The 24,280-nt window shown below is 46.7% G+C and overlaps 1 protein-coding gene across 12 annotated transcripts in view; it reads right to left on the minus strand.

Annotated features, from left to right (window-relative positions):
- The window catches only part of LOC143829091 (protein unc-80 homolog), a 177,969-nt gene that overhangs the window by 12,105 nt on the left and 141,584 nt on the right, over positions 1-24,280 (minus strand). For 10 of the 12 annotated variants that reach the window (XR_013227999.1, XM_077319412.1, XM_077319409.1 and 7 more), the window contains 6 exons: positions 21,918-22,102; positions 19,880-20,045; positions 18,619-18,798; positions 15,268-15,406; positions 9,873-9,929; positions 2,553-2,634 (listed from right to left, as the gene is read on the minus strand). Coding sequence is in view for 11 of the 12 variants with exons in the window: in XM_077319412.1 (XP_077175527.1) it covers positions 2,553-2,634; positions 9,873-9,929; positions 15,268-15,406; positions 18,619-18,798; positions 19,880-20,045; positions 21,918-22,102 (809 nt within the window). In the remaining variant the exon portion in view is untranslated. The remainder of the gene's footprint in view (positions 1-2,552; positions 2,635-9,872; positions 9,930-15,267; positions 15,407-18,618; positions 18,799-19,879; positions 20,046-21,917; positions 22,103-24,280) is intronic. The other 2 variants (XM_077319413.1, XM_077319408.1) reach the window with 1 other exon arrangement.

The raw sequence follows: 24,280 nt of genomic DNA on the forward strand, positions 1-24,280 counted from the left end.
GATAGTCAGGATACATCAATCAGTTTAGGTTTAAAAACTGAAGACAAAAATTCACCCATAATAAAGGTGACATTGGCATCCTATCACTCAACAAAAATTGGCAGATCAGGTCTTTTGAATGATTTCTCCATTTGGGTATAAGAGGTATAACATTGCCTTCACTGGACAATAAACAAGGGACAATCCAGTAAGATATGTTGCATGGCATCCGGAGTGTTTAATTCACAGGGACATAGTCTATTTTTGAAAGGAATCTTGGCAAATCTCCCTTGTAATACTTCTCGGTACACACAAATTTCCTCAACAGGGCCATTTGCTGGCAGGGGCTCATGGGAATTGTAGTCCATGGACATCTGGAGGACCACAGGTTGACTACCCCTGGTTTAAAATATATAATTATAGTCACAAATGGAATCTTTCCCACTAGATAGTTTTAGATGATGTCCAAGCACACAACCCTAGGAGATATACAGAGGACGGTAGGTGTTTCTCCAAAGTATCCCATTGTGGCCTCTTACTTAGTTTCGCATTCCAATCTGGCCTTGATCAACGCCAAGACCAGAGTCAATGCTGTCTTCTTCTATCCAGGCAGCACAGCCACCCAAGCCCAATACTGTCTGCTCACAAGGGTTTCCCTTGAGAAACCGTCTGAGAGCAAGGAAGGCAAATCTCTTGCTAACCTGCTGGCAACTGGCCTATGACTCTTATACATCACGAGCTTAATGAAGCCCTTTTGCAACGGGATTTTTCAAGTAGATAATGCAAAGGAAATGTAGTACAAGATTCAGCCCTGGGATTCGGCCCTGGGGGGAAATCGGTACATTTGGGGTTCAAGGCTTCCTGATTCGGCACAACTGGAATCAACTGAATCACTGATTCGGTAGGTCAATTCAAGTTTGGCCAGTTACAGAAACTCAAACCAGTTTTGCGGAAACAGCCTCTCTGGGGATCAGGTGTTTGGCGGGGTCTTTAAATGTCTCTCTTCAGACCCCTCTGAGGCTGCAAAGCGCAGGCTGTTTGACAAGCTCCTTCTCAATCGTCCAACTCTTGAATCAGCTGAATCAAGCCTGAATTTATTCAGGTTTCACTGATTCAGCTGATGTAAACTGATGGGATTTGGCTTGGATAAGCCTGAAAAGTACTCCCATCAGCATTAATTCGAGTATTTTCGGGCTTATCTCAGCTGAATGACTCATCCCTAGCAGGGACCTGCAAGAGCTCGCAGGGGAAGGGAAATCCTAGTCCCCCCTCCCCTTGCTGCCGCTTGCTCCCCCCTCCCCCCCCCCCCGTTCCAGCTCCATTTCCGCTCCCATCCCTCTGGTTCTGCTTTCCAGATCTTTCTCGCTTGCTCACCCAGTCTTTCCTTCCCCCTTCTCTTTGTGAACTCACCTGGGCAGCAAAGCGTGGAGAGGACAAGACAGAGAGAGAGACAAAGTAGCATTTGCCTCTGCCTTGCTGTACAGATCTGTTTCTAGTCAACATCAACACCACATTTCTGTGCTGTAATCCTGGGTTACTACAGCAACCCCAAAGTTAGCCAAACAGTTTTGGGGGTGCAGTTTATCGTGCTTTTTAAAAAAAATCAAAGCAAAACACTGTTTTGCATTTTTCTGCAAACGGTCGGCTTCCCCTGGTGTGGATTTTTTTGATCGGCACCAAAGGAGGGGAGTATACTCGCATATTAGGTACTGTATTTAGATTAAGAGAATTGCAATTATATGCATTTCTAGAGATGGCAAAGCGCTTGCTTCGGCCAGATGGGACTAAATTAATTTCTGTACAACATACACATACAAACTGGGCACTTCAAACCTAGTTACTATGTATTAAGGGGGGAAAATGGTGGATCAGAGGCATCTTTGTGTCGTGGTTAAGAGCTTCTAATCTGGCGAGCTGGATTTGATTCTCAGCTCCTCCACATGCAGCCAACTGGGTGACCTTGGGCTAGTCACAGTCCTGTGAGAGCTATTCTCACAGAGCAGGTCTGTCAGAGCTCACCTACCTAACAAGGTATGGGGAGAGGAAGGGAAGGTGATTGGAAGCCGCTTTCAGATTCCTTCAGGGAGTGAGAAGTGGGGTATAAAAACAACCCTTCTTCTTCAAAAGATGGCCATCTTCTGTTTCACATGGCATCAAATATATATATTTTAAGGCCTGGTTCTTCCTGCTTTAACCACCCAATACATTTGCACTGCAGAAAAGATAGGGAATGATCCTATCCCAAAGAAATGCTGATTCTGTGAGTATAGGCAGATTGCAGGTGGGTGGGCAGAAGGGATTGTGACGATGCTTGGCTCTGGCCCTTTCTTGCACACCCAGGGAAATGCTGATTGCCAATTTGGGGTCGGGAGGCCAATTTCCTCCAGACCAGACTGGTCATGAATTCTGTATTTGATGGGGGGATTTAACCGGGCATGGAATTAGGGTCACTGTGGGTGGACAGGTAGTTGTGAATTTCCTGCATTTTGCAGGGGGGTTGGTTGGACTAGATGACCCTGGAGGTCCCTTCCAACGCTATGATTCCATAAACACAGAACCGGTTTTGAACTTACCTGCCTCAGTCCTCTTTTCCTTCCCAGTGGCTGCTGCAGAAGAAGATTGTGATGTCCTGGTTCGCTCTGCACGCTTGCAACCCTGTTATGGATCAAGAGGATTGTCACCATTACAGGAGAACTTAAACTTGGATCGGTACTTCCTGGAAAGTACAGCTAAATACTCATGGCACAGACACTTCAAAGACTCTTCCATCTTTGAAGGATAGGGAAGAGCACTGGTGAGAATTGGATTTATGGCAGATACAGGACTCAGTGCATCCCCGATATTAGTTTTCAGCCATGCAACGGGGTATCCTGTTCCACTGTGCCCATTTTCCCCTTTCAATGACAGGAAAGCCTAGATAAGACCTACTAAGATGCTACTTTGGTGTCCTAGGAAAGTTTGGGTAAAATTTAGGGGGGAAATCAGAGCCTGCTGTGCTAGATTGAATAAGAACGCCATCGTTTTGTGTCCTTTGGCTAACATGTAGTACAAAGTGAATAATGAACACAGTTGACAAACATTTAATTCACATCATGGGCATGAGACTTAATGGAATAAAAAGGTTACCACACCGAACACGTATTTTTAGCTTCAAATCTCTTTGTGGCTAGAGAATAAAATATGCATGAATCCTAGAGAAAGCACGCCTGTATTTTTCTTTAAACTGATTTAACAGATTCTCAAACTGAAGTCAATGGAATTAAGAATTAGCATATTTTCACAATTGCACAGGTGCCAGAAGTCTGCTGTAGGACTCATTAGCAGGTAATTCTTAGATGGGCTGTCTTTAAATGAGATAAATAAATTCAGTTTGATTCCACCCTAACCATACTACTTGCCTTGCTGAGTATTTGGAATTATGATAAAGAAGAAGAGTTGGTTCTTATATGCCGCTTTTCCCTACCCGAAGGAGGCTCAAAGCGGCTTACAGTTGCCTTCTCATTCCTCTCCCCACAACAGACACCCTGTGAGGTGGGTGAGGCTGAGAGAGCCCTGATATCACTGCTCGGTCAGAACAGTTTTATCAATGCCGTGGTGAGCCCAAGGTCACCCAGCTGGCTGCATGTGGGAGAGTGCAGAATCGAACCCGGCATGCCAGATTGGAAGTCCGCACTCCTAACCACTACAAACTGGCTCTCCGAGGCTGGCAGCTTTTGAATCCAAAATTGGATTCTTTGTCTCCCCTAATTTTTGTAGATGCTCTTTGGGTTTCTCCTGCTTAACTGTAGTCTATTAGAACCAAAGCACTTTCACACACACTAAATAATGCACTTTCAATCCATTTTCAGTGCACTTTGTAACTGGATTTTACCATGTGAACCAACAAAATCCACTTGCCAACGATTGCTGAAATGGATTGAAAGTGCGTTATTCAGCATGTGCGAAAGTGCTGCATAATGCACTTTTCAGCACACTTTCAATCCGCTTCAGCTATCATTGGCAAGCGGATCTTGTCAAAACGCCTAAGGATTAAAATTAAACCACCGTGCAGTGCATCAGGATGACAACAAATGGTAAAATTTGCCTAGCAACAGGAGGGAAATTAAGGGCTTTGAAATGAGATGCTTTGATATTCCTTCCTTTGGTCTCTCTGACCCTGGCCCACCGGTTACTTCAGCAGTGGAATGCAAGTGTGACATGGCAGCTGATAACAATGCAACCAAATTTCGAAATAACAAAGTGGCTCACAGTTCCCTAATAGTGCAGCCCTAAGAAGAAATCTACACTTGATTTCTTCAACTGACTTAGCTCTATTTATTGGCTTCATTTATCTGCCCCCTTTCCCCCTCACTGGGAGACCAAGGTGGCTTCCATCATTCTGTTCTCCAACATTCGATCCTTACAACCTCCACCCTGTGAGAGAAGTTAGGCTGAGAGTATATCACTCACCCAAGATTCCATGGCATGGAGATTTGAACCCAGTTCCCCCGTATCCCTTAGCTTGACTCTCTAACCACTATCCTGGACGGGCTCTCTTAAAAGGGCAGAACTCTAATTGTAGATGGTTTCTGCTGTTGCTCAGGAAGCTTTTCTGCAGATGGGTGGGAAATCTGGGGATGCTGCTGCAATCTAGATGCTGTTTCTTTCAGGGATTTTACGTAGTCCTTGCTGGAATATTAAAGATCTCCAGCATGCATGTCAGAACAGTATATGAAGCATGTCCTAAAGGGGGCATCGGAGGAGATGTGTATTTAGCATAGAAGAGGAACTTCCTGATATTTTTCAAATTATTTCTTCCTGTGATCCGATTGGCTCTAGTGGAGACTTCCTGCTCCCTTGAAGATAGTTAACTCTCTCTTCTCTATATATAAAGTGGTTTCTCTTAATAATAATATTCTTTTATTCCTCTAGGCTTCCTGGTGCTTGACCCCTCTTTGCAAATTTAAACTCTGCCCAACAACCCTTTACGAGAAATCTAAGATAGGAGCAGCATTCTGCATTATCCTTCTGCTTCTGCAGGGGACACCCACCCAATTTGTCCAGGTGACACCTGAAAGTTCAGTCCGACTAGAGTATTCTTCCAGCTAGGGGTGCCAGACTCCCCACCCCCCACCCCGTGAAGCGGGGGTTCCCTGGTTTTGGGTGCTTCTCTCCGCCACAGTCCAGCTGTCTCATGAGGGGAATTAGCCCCCCTCTAAACAAACAAGAATCTGGAAATAAATGTGGCATGTCTATATCACCCAGAAGTTATGAAGGCATGTTGTTGACGTTGGGGGGGGGGGAGTGCTCTGGTTTTGGGGCAAAACTCTATCGTAAGAAGCTATTTCCCCCTTTTCCCCCAACATGCCTACATCATTTCTGCATGATGTAGGGATGTCACATTTATTTCCAGCTTCTTCCCTTCCTGCTCCCGGTAAGTTCACCCCCATTTTTTGCCGGCTGGTCCGGTGGACCTGGCAACCAGCTCACTAGGTGCTACTTACTCCCTGGCAACACCAGGCCTGACCCCTATTTCCCCAAGTCCTGCCTCATTCTTAAGGTCTGAACTCGGAAGAGCTGTCAGTCCTACTTGTGGCACTCTTGGAAAGTAACAACAAGGCCCACAGCCTAGCTTATTCTACCCTCCAAGCTCGACAGACCAAGGCAACCCCCTCCTCTGGCACAATTCATATGGGAATGCAGATAGAAGCATTTGTACTGTAATCCATACTACAGAGCGTATCTCATCTTTTGTACCTCAAATGTTCCACCACTATTGCTTTAGAGCAGTGGTCCCCAACCCCCGGTCTGGAGACCGGTACCGGTCCATTGAACAGTCAGTACCAGGCCGAAGCTTCTCCACATCCTCTTCCCTGGCTGCTGCCTCAGGGGCTGACGTGCCACTCTGCTGCCGGCTCACCTTTGGTGCTCTCCAGCGGCCACCATGGCTGGGGCTCCCCCTCGGCGGGGCACTGCATGGCACTGCACAGCTGCTGCTGGCAGAGCCCCCCAGTGGGCTGCAGGAAATCAGGGGCGCCGGTGGGAAAGCAAGTGGAGCAGGGGCTCATGCGGCGGTGGCGACGTCCCTCAGGAAAAGACTGCCCCCCCGGGCCTCAGTAAAATTGTCAAGTGCTGACTGGTCCCTGGTGATAAAAAGGTTGGGGACCACTGCTTTAGAGCACGGATCTCCAACCTTTTTTGGACACTTCTGGAATTCTGACACAGGGTGGTGGGTACAACCATGAAATGGCTGCCGCAGAAGGCAGAGCCAACTACAAAATGGCTGCCACAGGAGATAGCGCCAACCACAAAATGTCAGGGAGTGAGGTTATGCATAACTCCGAGGGTAACACTTCAGCTTGGGTTGCTGGCTCTGGGTTGGGAAATACCTGTAGACTTTGGGGGTGGAGAGTGGGCGGGATTTGGCACAGGAAGGGACCTCAGTGGAGCTATGGTGTTCACTCTCCACAGCAGCCATTTTCTCTAAGGGAACTGATCTCTCTAGTCTGGAGATGATCTGCAGTTCCAGGAGATCCCCAGGCCCCACCCAGGAACTGGCGTCTCTATCTTCAACACGTCAGGCAAAAAGCTCTGCTTAATGAGATGCCTTTTAAAACGAATGCACTGTTCTAAAACGTTTCCTTGCGTATACACCCAGATTAACTCCAGTCATTCAGTGAACATCCTTGTGCTGCGTTGGCAGCTGCTCCCAAAGAGACCTTTGCAAAAGCTGCTCAGCCAATCAGTGCTCCAGCAGGAGATCAGAAGCCTGCCTGAGCAGAAATGTCACTTGGGTCCACCCACTTTCTCAAAACATTTGGCAGACAGCAGGAAAGTTGACAGCAGGCCTCAGGGCACCTGCAGGAACCATGCTAGTCATCCTCCCTTGAAAGCATCCCTCCTTCACCAATAGCAGTGGACCATAGTACAGCAAGGATGTCAACTATGGCTCAGAAAATTCCCAGAGATTTGGGGGCAGAATCCAGGGGTTGCGGGGTAGGGGGTGACCCCAGCAGGGTATAATGCTATAGACCAGGGGTGGCCAAACCGTGGCTCTCTAGATGCCCATGGACTACAATTCCCACAAACCCCTGCCAGCATGCCACCCCTGCTATAGAATATTCCAGGGGAACTCATTTCTTTCAGCTGGAGATCAATTGCGATTCCAGGGTCCTGGAGGTTGGCAACACCAAGTGTGCAGGATATTCTAAAGCCAGGCAGAAGTACTGCTATTGGCCTGACACCCTATTTGTAATGCGGACAAACCTGTGCTTCCTTTGGATGTTTTATAACAATAATAGGCTTTGTTTTTGTAACCCACCCTTTTTGGATAGCTTAGGATCAGGAAACCACATGGTTTAAAACAACCAATCAAATCAAAATATAAAGAGTAAAACATTTTGATGAATTGCAGTAGCCCCAAATTTGAGGGGAGGAGGTCAAGATCCTTGGAGGGCCGCTCTTTCCTCTGTTTCAGCAGTGAGGTCTGGGTTGATGGTCTGTTTGACCCTCAACCGTAGGCCTGGTGGAACAGCTCCATCTTGCAGGCCCTGTGGAACTGGTTAAGGTCCTGCAGGGTCCTGATCTCTTTCCACTAGCCTGGGGCCAAGGCCAAAAAGCCCTGATGCTGATCAAGGCCAATTTCATCTTCACATCAGAGGCGGTCCTGCAGATATGTCATTCCCAGGCCATTGAGGGCTTTCAAGGTTAGTACCAAAACCTAGAACCTGATCTGATCTCCGATCTGGAGCCAATGCAGTTGGGTGAGCACTGGTGTCAAATGTGCCTTCTGCTGGGTCCCTGTAAGGACATCAGCTGCTGCATTCTGAACCAGTTGAAGTTTCCAGAGCAGTCTCAAGGGAATCCCTGTGTAGAGAGAGTTGCAGAAGTCTAATCTAGAAGTGACTGTTGCATGGATCACCCTGGCTGAGTCTGATGCGGAGAGATAGGGCCCAAGTCGCCGTGTCTGGTGCAGGTGGAAAAACAACAGCAGAGTAGCATTTGTGTTCTGGGCCTCCATTGAGAGGGAAGCACCAAGAATCTCAGCCACACTGTTGATGGAAGACACTGGGGTTAATTGGGTTCCATCGAGTGCTGGGAGCTCTCCGAATACCGATCCAGCCAGAGGACCTTCTTCAATACCACCTCTTCTGCTTCCTCTAAACATCAGGTTTCCTCCTGGTGGAAAATTACTACCTGCTTGACGATGTTTCCTTTCTCTGCCAACACTTCTGAAAGCCCACTGAGGCTGTCGTGCAACTGGGGAAGAGAGAGAATCAATTCCCACGCTAAGCAATGAACATCAAATCATCCCAGTAACGTATTTATCCCTTGGTTTGGATTGCTATGTTTCATTTGCCTGACAACTTTCATCTAATATTTTCTCTCCGTTTGGGAGTGTAAAGGAACTCAGCTTGTGATGCCCCCACCCCTGAAGCCCTGGACCCCATTTGAGGAATCCCAAAGAACACTCGAGGAGAGTTACCAAGCTGGTGTGTTCTGGTCATTAATACTGTAACTAGAAGCCTGAGATCCCCAGTTTCTGCTTCACCATAAGGTCACTCCAGGCCTGGTCAGGTCCATCTGTGCTACTGGCGGGGGATGGGGGGCGGCTTTCAGGGAGTTCCCAAATGTATTGACATCACCTGGAAGTGACGCTAGCATGTCAGAGACGTTGCGGGCGACAATCTGGTTTTTGGTTTTGGGGCAAAACTCTATAATCGAATTTGCTTCAACCATAGAGTTTTGCCCAAAAAACAGAATGCAAGCAAGCAAATATATAAATAAACAAACAAATAAAGGACCTAGGAAAGTCTATTCCCCCTCACATACCCCTGACCTCCACCAAAGACCCATCTGTCTGCTGAGCCAAGGAACGCAAATACAGAGAACTCCATGAATTATGAGAATGATCAAGATGGCACATCCAAGGACAGACACAATTTTCTGAGCTGAAAGATCGACAACTGAACAACACGGAGAAGTCATCTAAGAGGCGCATCCCTCTCAATGTTCCTTCTTCTTCTCTAGGTAAGAACAGCGAAGGAGGCGGCACAGGCTGGGTCAAGGAGGGGCGTGTCCCTGGAATGAAGCATGGCCTTGGGGAGGATGGCGCCATGTGCCTTTCCAACTATTGAGGACCAGTTGTGAGGCATAAACACAACAGAACAGTAAGGATGGTTCAGATGACTGAGCTGAATGTTAAAGGTGCAGTCCCCCTTTGGAACAGGAAATTGAGGGTGCATTCAACGCATGGCTATCGGGAGACCTCTCCTGCCCAAGCTCCACTCCCTTCCAAACAAAGTTCTAGGACAGATTTGTGTTGAGATCCGACAGCAGGCAAATGGAAACAACAGCTTGTTTCTTGAATAGAAGGGGAAAAAATGAAAACTGACAACACACTTAGGCAACAAAGAGGCAAACTTTTAGGATGTGGGCTAGACCCACCCTCACATAGAGGGGCAAGTTCTGATATCGCTGAGAATCTACTCCTTTTAGGACATAAAACAAATCTTTATCAAAACCCTTAGCCATTATGAGATCATGCTTGAACTGAGAGCAATAATGTGTGATGAAAGTTTCTTGCAGCCTCTCAGCTGCAAGGGGGAAATGTCACAACATGTCCTCAAGCTGGTTAGCTTTGGCATGTGTTCCCCCCCCCCCTCTAAAGTTTTTAGCCAATCAAAATCGAGGTTGCTTGCTGGGAAGAACTTGCAAACACAGCAGGATGGCTGCACCTTTGACTTGCAGGCCTGGTCATCGATGGAGAACGAGGAAAAGGAATGGCGGGAAAGAGAGCGAGAGAGACAGAGAGAGAGAGTCAATGATGAGGCAGAGGGAAAGACGGTGGAGAGAGGAAGCAGACCGTTCCCCAGGACAGACACTGAGACACACAGGTAGGGAGAAGACTGTACCTAGTAAGGTTGCCCTCAGCGGCCAGGCCCTGGGACTCCTCGAGGACATTGGGTTCACTGCAGGAGGGGCAGGGAGGCCGAGCGTTTAGGGAAGAAAATATAAAACAAGAAGCATGCAATTGTCTCTGTGTTCAGGAAAAAAAGAAGACGTATCAGACGGATAATAAAAGGAAAGGAGGACAGTCAAACGCTCGATCTTGACGTGGCCTCGCTCAAGAGTCAGTCTGAAAAGAGGACTTCCTGTTCCTCCTAAAGAAGGAAGTTAGGAGGCGTGGAAATCTCTAGCTTTATAAAACACTTCCATGGCATTCCGACCAAAGTATAAGAGCAAAATATCGGCCGGGAGGGCAGGGGGTGTTTGTGTGAACACCCAGCTTCATGGCTTTTGTTGCCCCAACCCCTCCACTGCTCTAAAATTTTGGACTCCCTCACCCACTCCCACATAGTGCCCAGACAAATGTGACAATCGAGGCCCCCAATCAGGATGTTCTGCTTCCTTTTTAAAATGAAGGCAGGGGTGGGGCACATGCCAGGGGATCTTTGTTTATTTGGATGATATTTTAATATATTCAAAGACAATAAATATGTCAACTTAAAGAGAAAGGCACAAAGAGGTTAAAGTCACCCTGCCTCACTCTGAATTGAGGGATCAGGAATCTTTTAAAAATTCATGGAGAAGGTTACCAGGTCCCTCCTGGCAACCAGTGGGGGTGGACTTACTGGGAGCAGGACGTTGCATCCGACATTTCAGCAACATGCCCATGTCAGTGCCTCTGTGACTTGGAAGTGACGTAGGCCTGACAGGGAGAACTCTGGTTTTGGGGCAAAAACTCTATGGTAGAATTAGCTTCTACCATAGAGTTTCTCCCCCCCCCTCCCCAAAAGAGCATTCCCCCAACATGCCTACATGATTTCCAGGTTATGTTGAAGTACGGAAGGCATGTTGTTAAAATGCCAGTTGGGACTTTTTCTTTTGGGGGTAAGTTCCCCCCCACACCAGCCAGCTGATCAGTGGGGGAGAGGTGGCAGCGGGGGATCTCTACTTCCACTGAGGGGGTCTGGCAACCCTAGTCATGGAATCAGTTCTCTTTTACCCAAGTACAGCTCAGGGGTAAAGCATCTGCTTGGCGTGCAGAAGGTCCCAGGTTCAAACCCAGCCACTCCATTCAAAACAATCTGGCAGGAGGTAATGCGAAAAATCTCAGCCAGAGTCCCCTGAAAACTGCTGCCCCTCAGTAGACAATGCTGACCTTTCAGGGTAACTCAGCTTCACATGTAACTAATTACTCAGAGAACCCTATGCAAAGTCATCAGCTATGGAAACTAACCTAGCATGGGAATCAGAAGAGGAACCACCAACAAAGAAACAGTGTTGGAGCCTCATTAGTGTGCCTCAGCTCCCTTCTCACGTCCGAGTGAAACAATGAGGCAGCCCTCTAAACGCATCCAGCATGGAGCATGAGAGGACTGTCAAACCTCCCAGTTCTTCAAACCACAATGTCCCAATGGCAGGATCCTCTCTTTCCTAGTAATGTTATGCCCACCTGACCATCTGCCCACCCAAGTGGTATCATGCCAGGGCCATCTTGCCTCTTCTGTGGAAGGAATGATACCTGACATTGCTTGGAGGGAGGGAGAAGCGTTGGCATGTCTCAAGATGTGAAACCCTGCCCCTCTTTACGGGGGTGAGGGATGGGGCTCAGTTCGGTAGTAAAACTGCATATCACCATCTAGATCTGCATGTCTGAAGTCCATGGCAGCATCCCAAAATGATGGGCTATCAACCAATTAGGGTCCCTTTCTGACCACTGCCTACGTGTAAAATGAAAGGAGGGACGTGGTGTGGTGGACAATCCACCCCTCAGTAATAACCCTGTATCGCTACACATTTATTTCTTCTGAACGGAGGAACAAAGGTACCCAAGCGGCCACATTACTGGTCAAGTTATCAGCACATCTGCTGGCTCTAATTTTGTCTCCCTGCAAAGGGAAATTTCCCCCAAAGGTGATCCTTTTGACCTTGCCTAAGCGTTAGGAACTAAAAGGGTTTACACTATTGGATCAAGTTAATTTTTTTAAATCATTTTGTAAATTACCAAAATATCAACAGGGTCGACCTTTTGATAACCCAAAGGTATTGTAAATTACCGGTGTCATTTTCCTAAATCAACGCTACCTTTCTTTAGAAGGAAACACCATATTTCATATTTCCTTTCCTCATCCTCTGCAACATCAAAACCATAAAAGCTTCCAAAAACAAGCAAGTTAAATCGCCAATCAAAGCTTTTGCTAGTTAAGTTGCCCATGGAAAAAAAAAGGCTTACGGATTTATGAAGCGTTCTTAAGCAGTACCTGCCAAATGTCTTCACAGCCGGCTGGTACAGCTTATAATAAAATTTCTGAATGCGTAAAATGTTAGCATGAAGAGAAACAGGGAGCCTCGCTTGTATTCCACAGCTTGCCTTTTTCTCCATGCTTCGGGGCATGTAAAGTGCTGTCAAGTTACAGTTATGGTGACTTATGGTGACCCTGTAGGATGGCCAAACTGTGGCTTTCCAGAAGCCCGTGGACTACAATTCCCATGAGCCCCTTCTAGGCATCTGGAGAGCCACAGTTTGACCACCCCTACTGTAGGGTTTTCAAAGCAAGAGGCATTCAGGCCTGGTTTGGCCATTTCCTGCCCCTCCATAGCAACCCTGGTCTTCCTCGGTGGTCTCCCAGCCAAGGTCTAACCAGAGATGACCCTGCTTAGCTTCTGGGGTCTGATGAGATCAGACGAGCCTGGTCCATCCAAGCCAGGGCAGCATCAAGGAGTATTGGAAAACACTGTCAAGTCACAACCAGTCTCCAGTGACCCAGTAGGGTTCCCAAGGCAGCTATTGGCCTTTTGCCATTGGCTGCCTCTGCACAGCAACCCTGGAGTTCTTTGGTTTTTGTCCCATCCAAGAACAAACCAGGGCCCATTCTGCACACATAGGATAATGCACTTTCAATGTGCTTTCGCAGCTGGATTTTCCTGTGCATAACAGGAAAATCTTCTAAAGTGCATTGAAAATGCATTGTGTGCAGAATGGGCCCAGGGCCAACCCTGCTTAGCTTCCAGGATCTGATGAGCTTGGGCTAGCCTGGGTCATCCACATGAGGGCCAATGACATACCAAGGTGGTTTGCCATTAGCTGCTTCTACGTAGCAACCCTAGACTTTCTCGTTGGTCTCCCCTCCAAGTGCTAACCGGAGCTGACCCTGCTTGGTTTCTGAGATCTGATGAGATTGGGCTAATCTGCATGATCCGGGGCCCATTCCGCACACATAGGATAATGCACTTTCAATGTGCTTCGGCACCTGGATTTTCCTGTACGGAACAGGAAAATCTAGGCCTATTCTGCACCCAAGGGTTAATGCACCTTCAGTGCACCTTAGAAATAGATTTTCCTGTTTTGCACAGGAATATCCAGCTGCAAAATCACATTGAAAGTGCATTATCTTCCATGTGCAGAATGAGCCCTCCTTCTAAAGTGCATTGAAAGTGCATTAACTATTGTATGCAGAATAGACCCAGGTCAAGGCTTTCATGGTTGTAAACAGAGGATGTTTTTAGGTGATTGCGACATCTGTCGGAATTTTGACCAGCGGAATGCAGTTTTCCCGATTTCCTTGCTTCTGCTACAAATCGGCAGATGGAGCGAAACTGGGACGGGAGGCTGACGGCGTCATCTGAAACCATGATTTTAAAGCGTCAGCATCTGGTAATGATTTCGTTGAAATTCCCTCGTGTGAAATGGCCCTGAATCTCACAAGTTGCTTGACACGTAACAAAAGTGGACTCAACGTAGCATGTTTCGATTCATGATCCCTTGACTACAGTGCACTTACTCTTATCAGATCCTAATTCTCAAGTAACAGAAGCTGTTGCAAAATTCCTCCATAGGATTTTCTTCAAACGAATTGGGATGTGAAATATCTTGTCTTTTAACATAAATGCTTTTGTTACGCCAATAAAGGTGCTTTGACTTTGAGTAGCATGTTTCTTCGGTTAGGATCCCTGGCACACTGGGATCACCTGACTCTATGGTGTTTCTTCTCGCCTGTCTTGCTTTTTTCACTATGCACAAGAAGTTTAGAAAAGGCCACCTCGGTCACAGGGCACGTTTATCACCATGCAAATACGGACAGCCAATCAACTTCTAAGACAACAGGATTGGGCCGGAGAAGGGAAGGAAGTTTACAGATCGATGCCTAGATAATCTTCAAAGGTTTGCTAAATTGTATTAAAAATCAAACCCAGGGATTTAAGGCAATTCAGAAAGAGAGTACAATCAAGAATTCTCATTTGCAGATAGAGGTCAGTGTGAACTCATACAGTCTTGCTTTCTAAAGTTGTGGGTACATCTCTCCTTTTTTAGAGATGTACATTTGCTCTCTGTCCTGGGCCATACACATCTGTTTGAAGATCTGTGCATATGTAGCACAAGGTCAAGAATATGAGTCCTGAAAGGCCTGGAATTTGCAGTGAGGCACCTTCAAAGCCATAGAGGGGATGCAAGGCGTAACCAACTCAGATCCTTTCTGTGTCTACTCGGCGCCCAGTCAAATCAGACCCGTGCTTAATCCTCAGGTGTGTGGAGGCCGATTTGTCAACTACCTTTGCCCCATGCTGTTTTCCTGGCCTGAAATGCCATGAAGGTGCCAATTTGTACCCAGTTGTGGAAACTTTTACACAATGATGAGCAATGCATACATTTCCACTACAGGACAAACAGCCATTCCCCGGGTCTGCCTGAAACCAGTGGGGGGAAAAGAACTGGGAAGGAAGATTACGGCCCCTAATTCTGAATCAGGCCCCCTTCTCCCTGGGAATTAAGTCTCAGTCTGATTTGAAAAGATCCAGGACAGAAATGGGGTTGGACCCAGAGTAAGATGTAGTCAAGCCCTCAGTTCTTCCTTCACATACCTTCTCAACAGTCCTAGAACCATACAGTGGGAAGGGGCCATCTATTCCAACCCCCTGCTCAAGGCAGGATCAGCCTAATTGTGCACACAGTTTTATTTCGGTGTTGCGTTTGACAAGTTCTTTAAGCGGGCCTCTGTTCTGATCACGCTGCAGAAAATGACATTTTTTGTACGAGAACAACTGACCTTTGTCTAAACCTGTTCAGGTGGTGTCGCCACCTGCATTTTGGGGAAGAAAAGAGGGAACACTCTAGCAGGTACCTTTAAAATTGCTATTACACAGTGGTAAATTGCTTGCACTGAGAAACAATTTTCTGTGTGTGTGCCTATCTTTAGTTAGACCTTGTGGCGAACGCTCCAATCTATGAAATAGACTACTTTATACCTTTGGCATTTCAGTTATTGGGAGGTATATCAGTAAATGCAAAACAACTCGTGTGTTTACCTTTGGCTGGGTAACATGCCCACCTCGGCCTGAGGTGCAGACATGCTGGAGAGATGGCTGGAGAATCGCCTCCTCCCTATGGAACCCATAAGGTATGCGCCTTGTTCACTTACCACACTGGGCATGCTCACCGAGTCATCTGCAAGGAATTCAGAGCACAGGAGAAATCAGGCAGTCGGGTGACAATCAGCCCCCCTGCTGGGGGTAGCGGTTAAGAGAGGCAGCCTCTAACCCTCCTCCATATGCAGCCAGCTGGGTGACCTTGTGCTAGTCACAGTCCTGATAGAGATGTTCTCATGGTGCCCTCTCAGAGCCCCACCTAGATAGAGATGTTTGCACAGAGTAGTCCTGTCAGAGCTCTCTCAGCCCCACTGACCTCACAGGGCATCTGTTGTGGGGAGAGGAAGGGAAGGCAATTGGAAGCCATTTTGAGACTCCTTTAGGTATAGAAACTAACTCTTCTTCCTTGGAATGTTCTGTGGGCTTTGGTACTTCTGTGTAGACATGTCACAGCAGGCTTGCTTTAAACTTTCAAAGCAAAGACCAATTATGTCTTCCAGAAGAGAAATCATTTTGTATTGTTGGAAAGTGTGTTTGTGTTTGTATCTGTCGGCCTTACTGTCAAGTTGTTACTATCAAGGCACAACTGAGTTATGGCGGCCCCGTGAGGTTTTCAAGGCAAGAGATGTTCAGGGGCGGTGGGCCCTTGCTTGCCTCTGCATCACAGCCCTGGTATTCCTTGGAGGTCTCCCATTCAACGACTATCCCATCCAAGGCTGACTCTTTTTACAGTTGCTTCTGAGATTTGGGCCCATTCCGCACACATAGGAACGAAGAAGGCAGAGAAGGGAGAAAAAAAATCCAACTGACAGAAGTTGAGAGAAATTAGGGGCTTGTCCTTTAAGGCAAGCTTGTCACATGGCCACCTTTGGCCAATCAGGGCATCTCTACCACGAAAGTGCAAAAGAGCCTGCTTTCCCTAATCTGAATCTTGAAATATTGAGCATTAAAAGCACTCTAAGATATCGCACAATGAAGGTAGGGTCACTCTGGATCAATCCTTCTTGCTGCAGGAGGAAAATTTAAATCGCCCAAAATCAAAACGGAAATCGCATTCTGTGTAGACGGCAGGGACTGAATTGACCTGGGATTGGAATAAAGCTCCATGCAGTTTACACCCTGGTCACGGTATTGTTTAAAAAAACCGATTTTTTAAAAGTGTTTAGCAAACAGTGTAGCCTTTGATCTCAATCTCCCCCATGGATGAAGGGTGAGTGAGGGCAAAACTACACATTGGTGGTTTTTAAGAGCTTGGACTGGGCTCTGGGAACAGCTCCTGGGAATGGCATCTTTTGTAAAAGTTGGGGGGGGGAACCCAAATTATGTATGTATGTATTTATTGGATTGATTGATTGATTTCTAGTCTGCCACTCCCAAAATGGCTTGTGGTGGGTTACAACATAAGTAAAAACCCCAATAAAACTACCCCTAAAACGCCAAACTACTCAAAACATACATAAAATCAGTACACAAGATGTCCAGAAGCGGCAGAAACGACATATAAACTAACCTGGCCCACTGTCAACCATGGGGGCAGAAAAAGGGGCTGCCATAAGAGTAATCCAGGGGGGTGGGAGGTCCAGCTCTTCCTTAGCGCACCAGCCTGAACCATATAAACTTGAGCCGGAAGAGCTCTGTCTTGCAGGCCCTCCGGAACACCAAAAGCTCCCACAGGGTCCGAAGTTCTTCCGGGAGCTCATTCCACCAGGTAGGGGCCAGGACCAAAAAGGCCCTGGCCCTGGTCGAGGCCAGATTTGTACCCGCAGAGTGTAGAGCCCTGCAGAGTGCATAGGGCTGTCCCTCAAGTATGTGGGTCCCAGACTGTGCAGGGCCTTAAAGGTCCAAAAATGGACTCAGAGCACCACTGGAGGGAGGGGGGAAGGTCTCTTGCCTCCTGCAGGCTATTTCCCCTACACAAAAAGAGCAGGCAGAGTTAGTTGTCAATAGCTGGGGGGCGGGGGGTGAGGCAGGAGTTTTGGCCCCATTTTTGTTCTTACAGGAGGTATTATTTGAAGCTGCCGTGAGGCTGTGGAGAACCTCACTTGGGTCCAGGAACCTGGACACGGCTCTTAAAAACTGCCTATTGTTTGACCCTAAGTTGGTGGTATATCAGAGACCTTTTCAAAGGAAAAACAAAACAAAACATGGGGCATGTAGTTGCTTGGGAGGCTCAGCAGAAGGGATGCTTTGTACAACTGGATGTTTACATGAAACATTTTATAGGATTGTTTTTACCATGGATCCCCTGACACCTTTTCCTTTTAACACTGGACCCCCCCCCCCATTCATTGCTAATACATGACTGGGAAAGATCTGGATCCTCCTCCACCTCAACTGAAGGATCAGTTATAATATGACTGCATCAATATCATAATCACTTGCAACAAAATTTGGAGGTATTCTGCATGGAGCCAAATAAAACAGTTTAAAAAACAACCAGTTTAGACCGCTTTATTATATTACAATCGTTGTTCTGCATTGAATATAGTCTGTTGAAAACCTACGTTGCAATGCTCTCTGCATGAAACAATTCATAGCCCTGCCCTCTGTAGTTTTGCCAACTCCGCTTTGTTCTCTAATGCAGTCACCAATCTGCATAACTAAAGAACTTCTCTGCATGGCTAATAGGACGTCTCAGGCAGGATTGAAATGAATCGGTGAAAAGCATCTTTCAGAAACAATGTTTAAAAGATGCTTAAAGCACCGAAGAGGCAGTTCACCATGCAGAACAAAATCAATTTTGCGGAGTAAATTAACTTTTCTGTGCAGAGATCAGAAAAACAACGATGCATTTAGTGAGTTTTCATCAGCTTATCCATCATGCAGAAGAGGCCCTGGTCAAGGCGGGGGGAGCAGTGGTTAAGACAGAAGGCCAGGGCTAGGGGTGGGCAGATAAACAAAGCTGGCGGAGTCAATGAAAAAAGAAGTTAGAAACAAATCCCAGTTGCAGAAATGATGCCCACAAGATGTTGCTGATAAAGCTGCTTTAATGTCAAAGTGGGCAACATATGTCTTCCGCAAAGCTTATGCAATCAAAGGCATCTGCGTGTGCCAAGAGTGATATATGCATATTCAAAAATGGGGTTATGCATAATCAAAGGGTATAGAAGATTGATGCCTATACAGATCAGAAGGGCTTCTGGTCCAATTGCTCGAAGTTCCCTTTATTCAAATAAAGGCCTGCCCGCCCTCAGAACCTAAACGTGTCTCCTCCTCGGGTGTGGCCAAACAGCTAACCTCATTTGAGCTACACTGCCATTTAGCTGGGCCCTCGCAGGGGGGAATACTTACTCTCTTCATCCTCCTCGTCTGTCCGGCTCAGAGTATCTTGGGAAGCCTGTTGGGAAGGCTCACTGTCTTGTTCCCAGACTGTTCCAGTGCCAGTATTGGAGCGCGACATCGTGGCCAGGCTCAGCCGGTATGCAGAGGTGGATGTGCCCACTGTGCTGATGGAGGTCTTCCCTTGATAGGCTGAACAGATTGGGGGAGAAGGCTAATGCAGTCTTGGGCTGTATCAACAGAGGCATCACATCAAAATCCCAGTTGCTTGACCAGAGTCTCAGAACTCTCTGCGGAAAAGTGCTCTCCTCATCCCCCTCCCTTTCTGCTCTCATGCTCTGTTCCCAGAAGGCCCTCTGTCATGCCTGCAGATGTTCTGGCTATTCCCTTCCCATCTAGAGGTGCTAGCTATAAACAGCACTATCCTTTGATGATGAGAACTGCCCTGGGTGAAGCTGAACAGGTGTATGTCTGTGGGGATTTGTCTCTATAATTGCCTTTTGATCTCTATTGCTTTCGTCTCTAGCACTGTAGCAGTCCTGTGATGCTGTTAGTTCTCTTCTGAAATAAACTACTGTGTTATTGCCAAAAGTTGGAGTTTGCCTATTTTGGGGAGATTCACCATAGTACATAGCAATTACTGTTTTATCTGTTTTGCTGTTATTATTATTATTATTAGATTTATAGCCCGCCACTCCCTTGAGGCTCGTGGCGGGTAACAATATCGCAAATAAGTTGTCTACTTATATTTTCTCTTGCTCTGACCTTCTGTAATAGTCTGGAATGCCAATAAAGGTTAATGAATGAATGAAGATTGTGAGTGGTTGGGCAGGAAGGGTTGTGTCATACTTGGCTTTCTTATATACTCAGGGAAATGCTGATTACTGTTTGGGGGTTGGGAGACAAATTTCCTCCAAGCTAGATTGGCCAGAGATTCTGGGTTTTTTTTTGGGGGGGATGCATCATCTGGACATAGAATTGGGGACACTGTGGGTGGGCAGGTAGTTGTGAATTTCCTGCATTCTGCAGTGGGTTGGCCTAGATGACCCTGGAGGTCCCTCCCAATTTCATGATTCTATGATTCTAATTGGAGATTTCACATCACCTCTCTTTAATTGGAGATGCCAGGGATTGAACCTGGGACCTGCTGCCTGCCAAACCCCTCAAATATACCATGCTCTCAGTTTTATCCCTTGTTTACAGTCAAAAATCTTCTTGTGATGATGAGAAGGCATCTATTTTTGGCAATGAAGGCTATATGGATCTGCCTCACCTGAGCCGCTGTGCACCGCTTCCTTGAGGATCTTCAGTTCATTGTTGAATTCCGCAATCAGGGAGCTCTTGCACAGAGGGCGGGGGATAAAGCGCCGTTCAAGCTGGTCGGCGATGTGCTGGCGAGCTGACATCTCCTCGTGATTCTCAGCAGGCTGAGCAAGCAACTGGGGAGGGGGGTAGGGAAGCAAGGAAAGGGGGTGAAAAACAGAGAGCATTGTCAGGTCACTTGCTGAATAAGGAAGGTGACATCGTTCAATGACAGAGAACCTGCTTAGCACGCCAGAAGTGCTCAGTTCAAACCTTGGACGTTCAGCGTTCTTTTGCAGCAGGTTTCTCCTGTGGGCTCCCACGGGAGAGGTGTGTGGCAGGGTTTGGGATATATGTGAAGACTTGCATCCTTGGCCCCAGTTTTGGCAATGCCTTGATGAGAGTACTTTCTTAATAAAGAAATCTTTGACTATTAGTAAAGAGTTTGCTTTTCTGAGTCACCAAAGATCCTCACACACAGAAGCCTTCTGATGCCATTTGTACTCTTCTGAATAAACTACTGAGATTCTGGCCAGAACTTTGAGTTTGCTTTTTGCAGAGGTGATTTGCGATGGAACATCAAAACCAAAAAAGGAACACAACCCAACCTTAACAGAAGTTGAGCTGTACAATAAAATAATGTAAAAATGTTGATTATTTATTATAGTGCACAATTAAAAACAGAATAAAAACTACATAAAAAACTACACAGAACTAACAGCACATAAGACCAAATGCGTTTCGACCCTACTGGGTCTTCCTCGGTGGTCAGAACGGTGACAATACACTCTATATAAAATATTTATACTAAACTCATTATAAAGTGGAGCTGAGTGGTTGAATGGGATCTGTAAATTATGGCTCCAACCAATATATGTAAATTTTAGACTTTTTGGAGACCATCTCCTATGATATGTGCCTAGGGTCACCACTCTTTGCTGTTATATAATTCTGTGCTGAGAGTGTATCTCATGTGCGTCAGGAAAAAAAGCCATGGAACATGACAAAACCAGTATTAGCCAAAGTTCTTCTCATTTTCAGGACTGTATTACACAAACTAAAACATCCACAGAAAGAGGCCCAGATTCTTGATCATGCTGATCCATCTCATACTTTCTGTACCTTGCAAAAGCATTATCTTTTGGGCTCAGGTCCTAGAGAACCAACATCTTTGTCATGATTCCTGCTCCTCTTTTAGGGCAGATGTGATGCAGGCAGTGTGATGCAGCAGTAAAAAAGGCGAATGCCATTTTGGGCTGTATCAATAGGGGCACCACATCAAAATCACAAGATGTCATAGTCCCATTGTATACGGCACTGGTCAGACCACACCTGGAGTAATGTGTGCAGTTCTGGAGGCCTCACTTCAAGAAGGGCATGGATAAAATTGAAAGGGTACAGAGGAGAGCAACAAAGATTATCTGGGGCCAAGGGACCAAGCCCTATGAAGATAGATTGAGGGACTTGGGAATGTTCAGCCTGGAGAAAAGGAGGTTGAGAGGGGACATGATAGCCCTCTTTAAGTATTTGAAAGGTTGTCACTTGGAGGAGGGCAGGATGCTGTTTCTGTTGGCTGCAGAGGAAAGGACACGCAGTAATGGGTTTAAACTTCAAGTACAACGATATAGGCTAGATATCAGGAAAAAAATGTTCACAGTCAGAGTAGTTAAGCAGTGGAATAGGCTGCCTAAGGAGGTGGTGAGCTCCCCCTCACTGGCAGTCTTCAAGCAAAGGTTGGATACACACTTTTCTTGGATGCTTTAGGATGCTTTGGGCTGATCCTGCGTTGAGCAGGGGGTTGGACTAGATGGCCTGTATGGCCCCTTCCAACTGTTTGATTCTATGATTCTATGACCTGGCCTACTCAAGGCTCCTTAAGGAATTTCCCTCCTTACGGTCAAGATTCTAGAAGGTTGTTTCCGAAAAACATGGCTATATCCTTTTCTCTTTAACAAAGGTTTAACAATGCCGTTTGACAAGGAAATGGGACATTTAAACATCTGATTTACCTTGCACTGAATGAAAGGTCGAAGAAGGACAAAGATAGGGATCCGGGTGCGGACAATAAAATCCAGGAAATCCCACAAGGCCAGGCCTCCCACTTTCCGCAAAGCCATCTCTTTGACCTGCAGGCTCAGCCAATACCACTGGCTGCCCAGCTGACGCTCAAAACAGACTAGGATCACCTTCAGAGCTATGAGGAAGACAAATAAATGGATAAATAAAACCTTATTTATATACTGCCCTGTCCTGTCCATTCAGGGTGGTTCACAACAGAGTTAAAACAATTTTTAATAAAACATTTTATATACAAAAACCACCCCTGCTTACATATCAGAAGAATTACTGTGGGGGAATGACAAGAAGAAGAATCTCTTTATATATCTATACTCCACAATATAACATATACACAATAGGGTTGTCAGGTCCTCCTGGCCGTTAGCAGGGAATGGGGGAGTAAGTTTGCTATATCAAGGGCTGAATCTGCATGGAGCTTTTATTCCAATCCCAGGTCAATTCAGTCCCAGCCGTCTATACTGAATGTGATTTCCATTTTTATTTTGAGCGATTTAAATTTTTCATCTGCAACAAGCAGAGGCTTTCCGCACTCCTTCAAAATCGCACAATGGTTGCCAATTGAAAACGCTACAGTTTTGCCATTATGCACAACATCGTTGACAATCTGCCACACATCTGAAACTGATCCGCAAAAAGCGCTTCCTTGTAGCGCTTTCAGGGAAATCCCCAAAAGTGGATTCACCCTGCGGAAAGCGCTACACTCCTGCAACCAATCTGCAACACTAGCAGGAAAGTTCTGTGCGTTACCATTGTTGCGGTTTCTACAAAGTCCCTCCCCCTGGCTCTCTCCTCTGATCTTCCGGCGAAGCGATCGCTATTTTTTTTTCTCCGAGCGAGCAGAGATCAACACACCGGCGAGCCTCCATTTAGAGGCTTCCCCGGCTTCAGTCCCTCCCCAGAGCTGTTTAGTCACTAAGCACAAACAACAGAGAAGCCCGTTTGCTGATGTATTCTCCCTTTATTTTTCACACTGTTTTCGGCCGAAAATCGCGCCTGTGAGGGGGGGGGTATTTTTTTTTCACTCGGGGGGAGCGTGGCAACGATGAAACAGCAGCTCAAACACACCTGCCAGGTGAATGGGTCTCTCCGTTGCAACGAATCAACGCATATTCGTTGCAACGGGTTTGTTGTTTTTTTTTTTTAAACCTTTCTTAAAGGGAAAGGGGCTGTTTGGGAGCATACTAATGGCCGCCCATTGGCTGCTTGACGGCCAGGGGCGGGATGAGCTTGGCAATAGCGCTTCCTTTCTAGCGATTTTTACTGAGACCGGAAGCTTGTGGGAAACGATGGAAACGCAACTGGATTCCACTACAAAGTCAGGTATGCATAACGACGAATTCCACTATTTTAAATGGCGATTTTTTGTTCAGCAAACAATTTGCTACAAGGATCCCGGTGCGGAAAGCCCCGCAGGATTGATCCAGAATGACCCTACCTTTCCCCCAAGATATCCTGGAGTGGATATAACCTAAGCCCTAAGCATGCTTTAAGATGCTTAGGGCTCATCCTACGTTGAGCAGGGGGTTGGACTAGATGGCCTGTATGGCCCCTTCCAACTCTATGATTCTATGATTAACCCTCAATATTTGAAAAATCAGCATGAGAAAGCAGGCAGCTATCTGCTTTCCCTGAAATAACTTACTGCCTTGAGCCTCCAACACTGTAGAAAAGCCCAGGGCACAAGTTCCTGATTCCCAGGTTGCAAGGCTTCCCTTAAAGGGGAATCCCTAACTTCTTTCATCAGAAGCCCTAACTTCTCTTGGCAGAGATTTTCCTCTTGGATTTATTCCCCCTCCTCTGCTGTCTCCAACCCACCCCCCCCCCCCGTTCAAGAAAAGAAAAAAAAAGAGGCTCCTGCTGTGCTTTGCTCCCCCCCCTCTGAGCTTCCCTAATCATGTGCAGAGGGAGACCCAAATTCAAATTGATCTGAATTCAGCAGGATCCACAATGGAATAACAAAGTAAGTGCAGAATCAGCCCAGGCTGGGAAACTCCTAGAGATTGGGGATGGAGCCTGGGGGAGAACAAGGTCCTCAATGGGGCAAAATGCCACAGGGTCCACCCTCCAAAGCAGCCATTTTCCCCAGGGGAACTGATCTTTGTAGTCTGGAGGTAAGCTGGAATTCCAGAGGATTCCCAGGCCCCACCTGGAGGCTGGCCACCCTACATAGAGTCCACCCTCCAAAGCATCCATTTTCTCTATGGGAACTGATCTCTGTAGTGGGACTAGATGGGGTGGGACTAGATGGCCTGGATGGCCCCTTCCAACTCTAGGATTCTCTTATTCTTATTTT

The sequence above is a fragment of the Paroedura picta genome, chromosome 2 (genome assembly GCF_049243985.1).
Source record: "Paroedura picta isolate Pp20150507F chromosome 2, Ppicta_v3.0, whole genome shotgun sequence".
Classification (NCBI taxonomy): Eukaryota; Metazoa; Chordata; class Lepidosauria; order Squamata; family Gekkonidae; genus Paroedura; species Paroedura picta.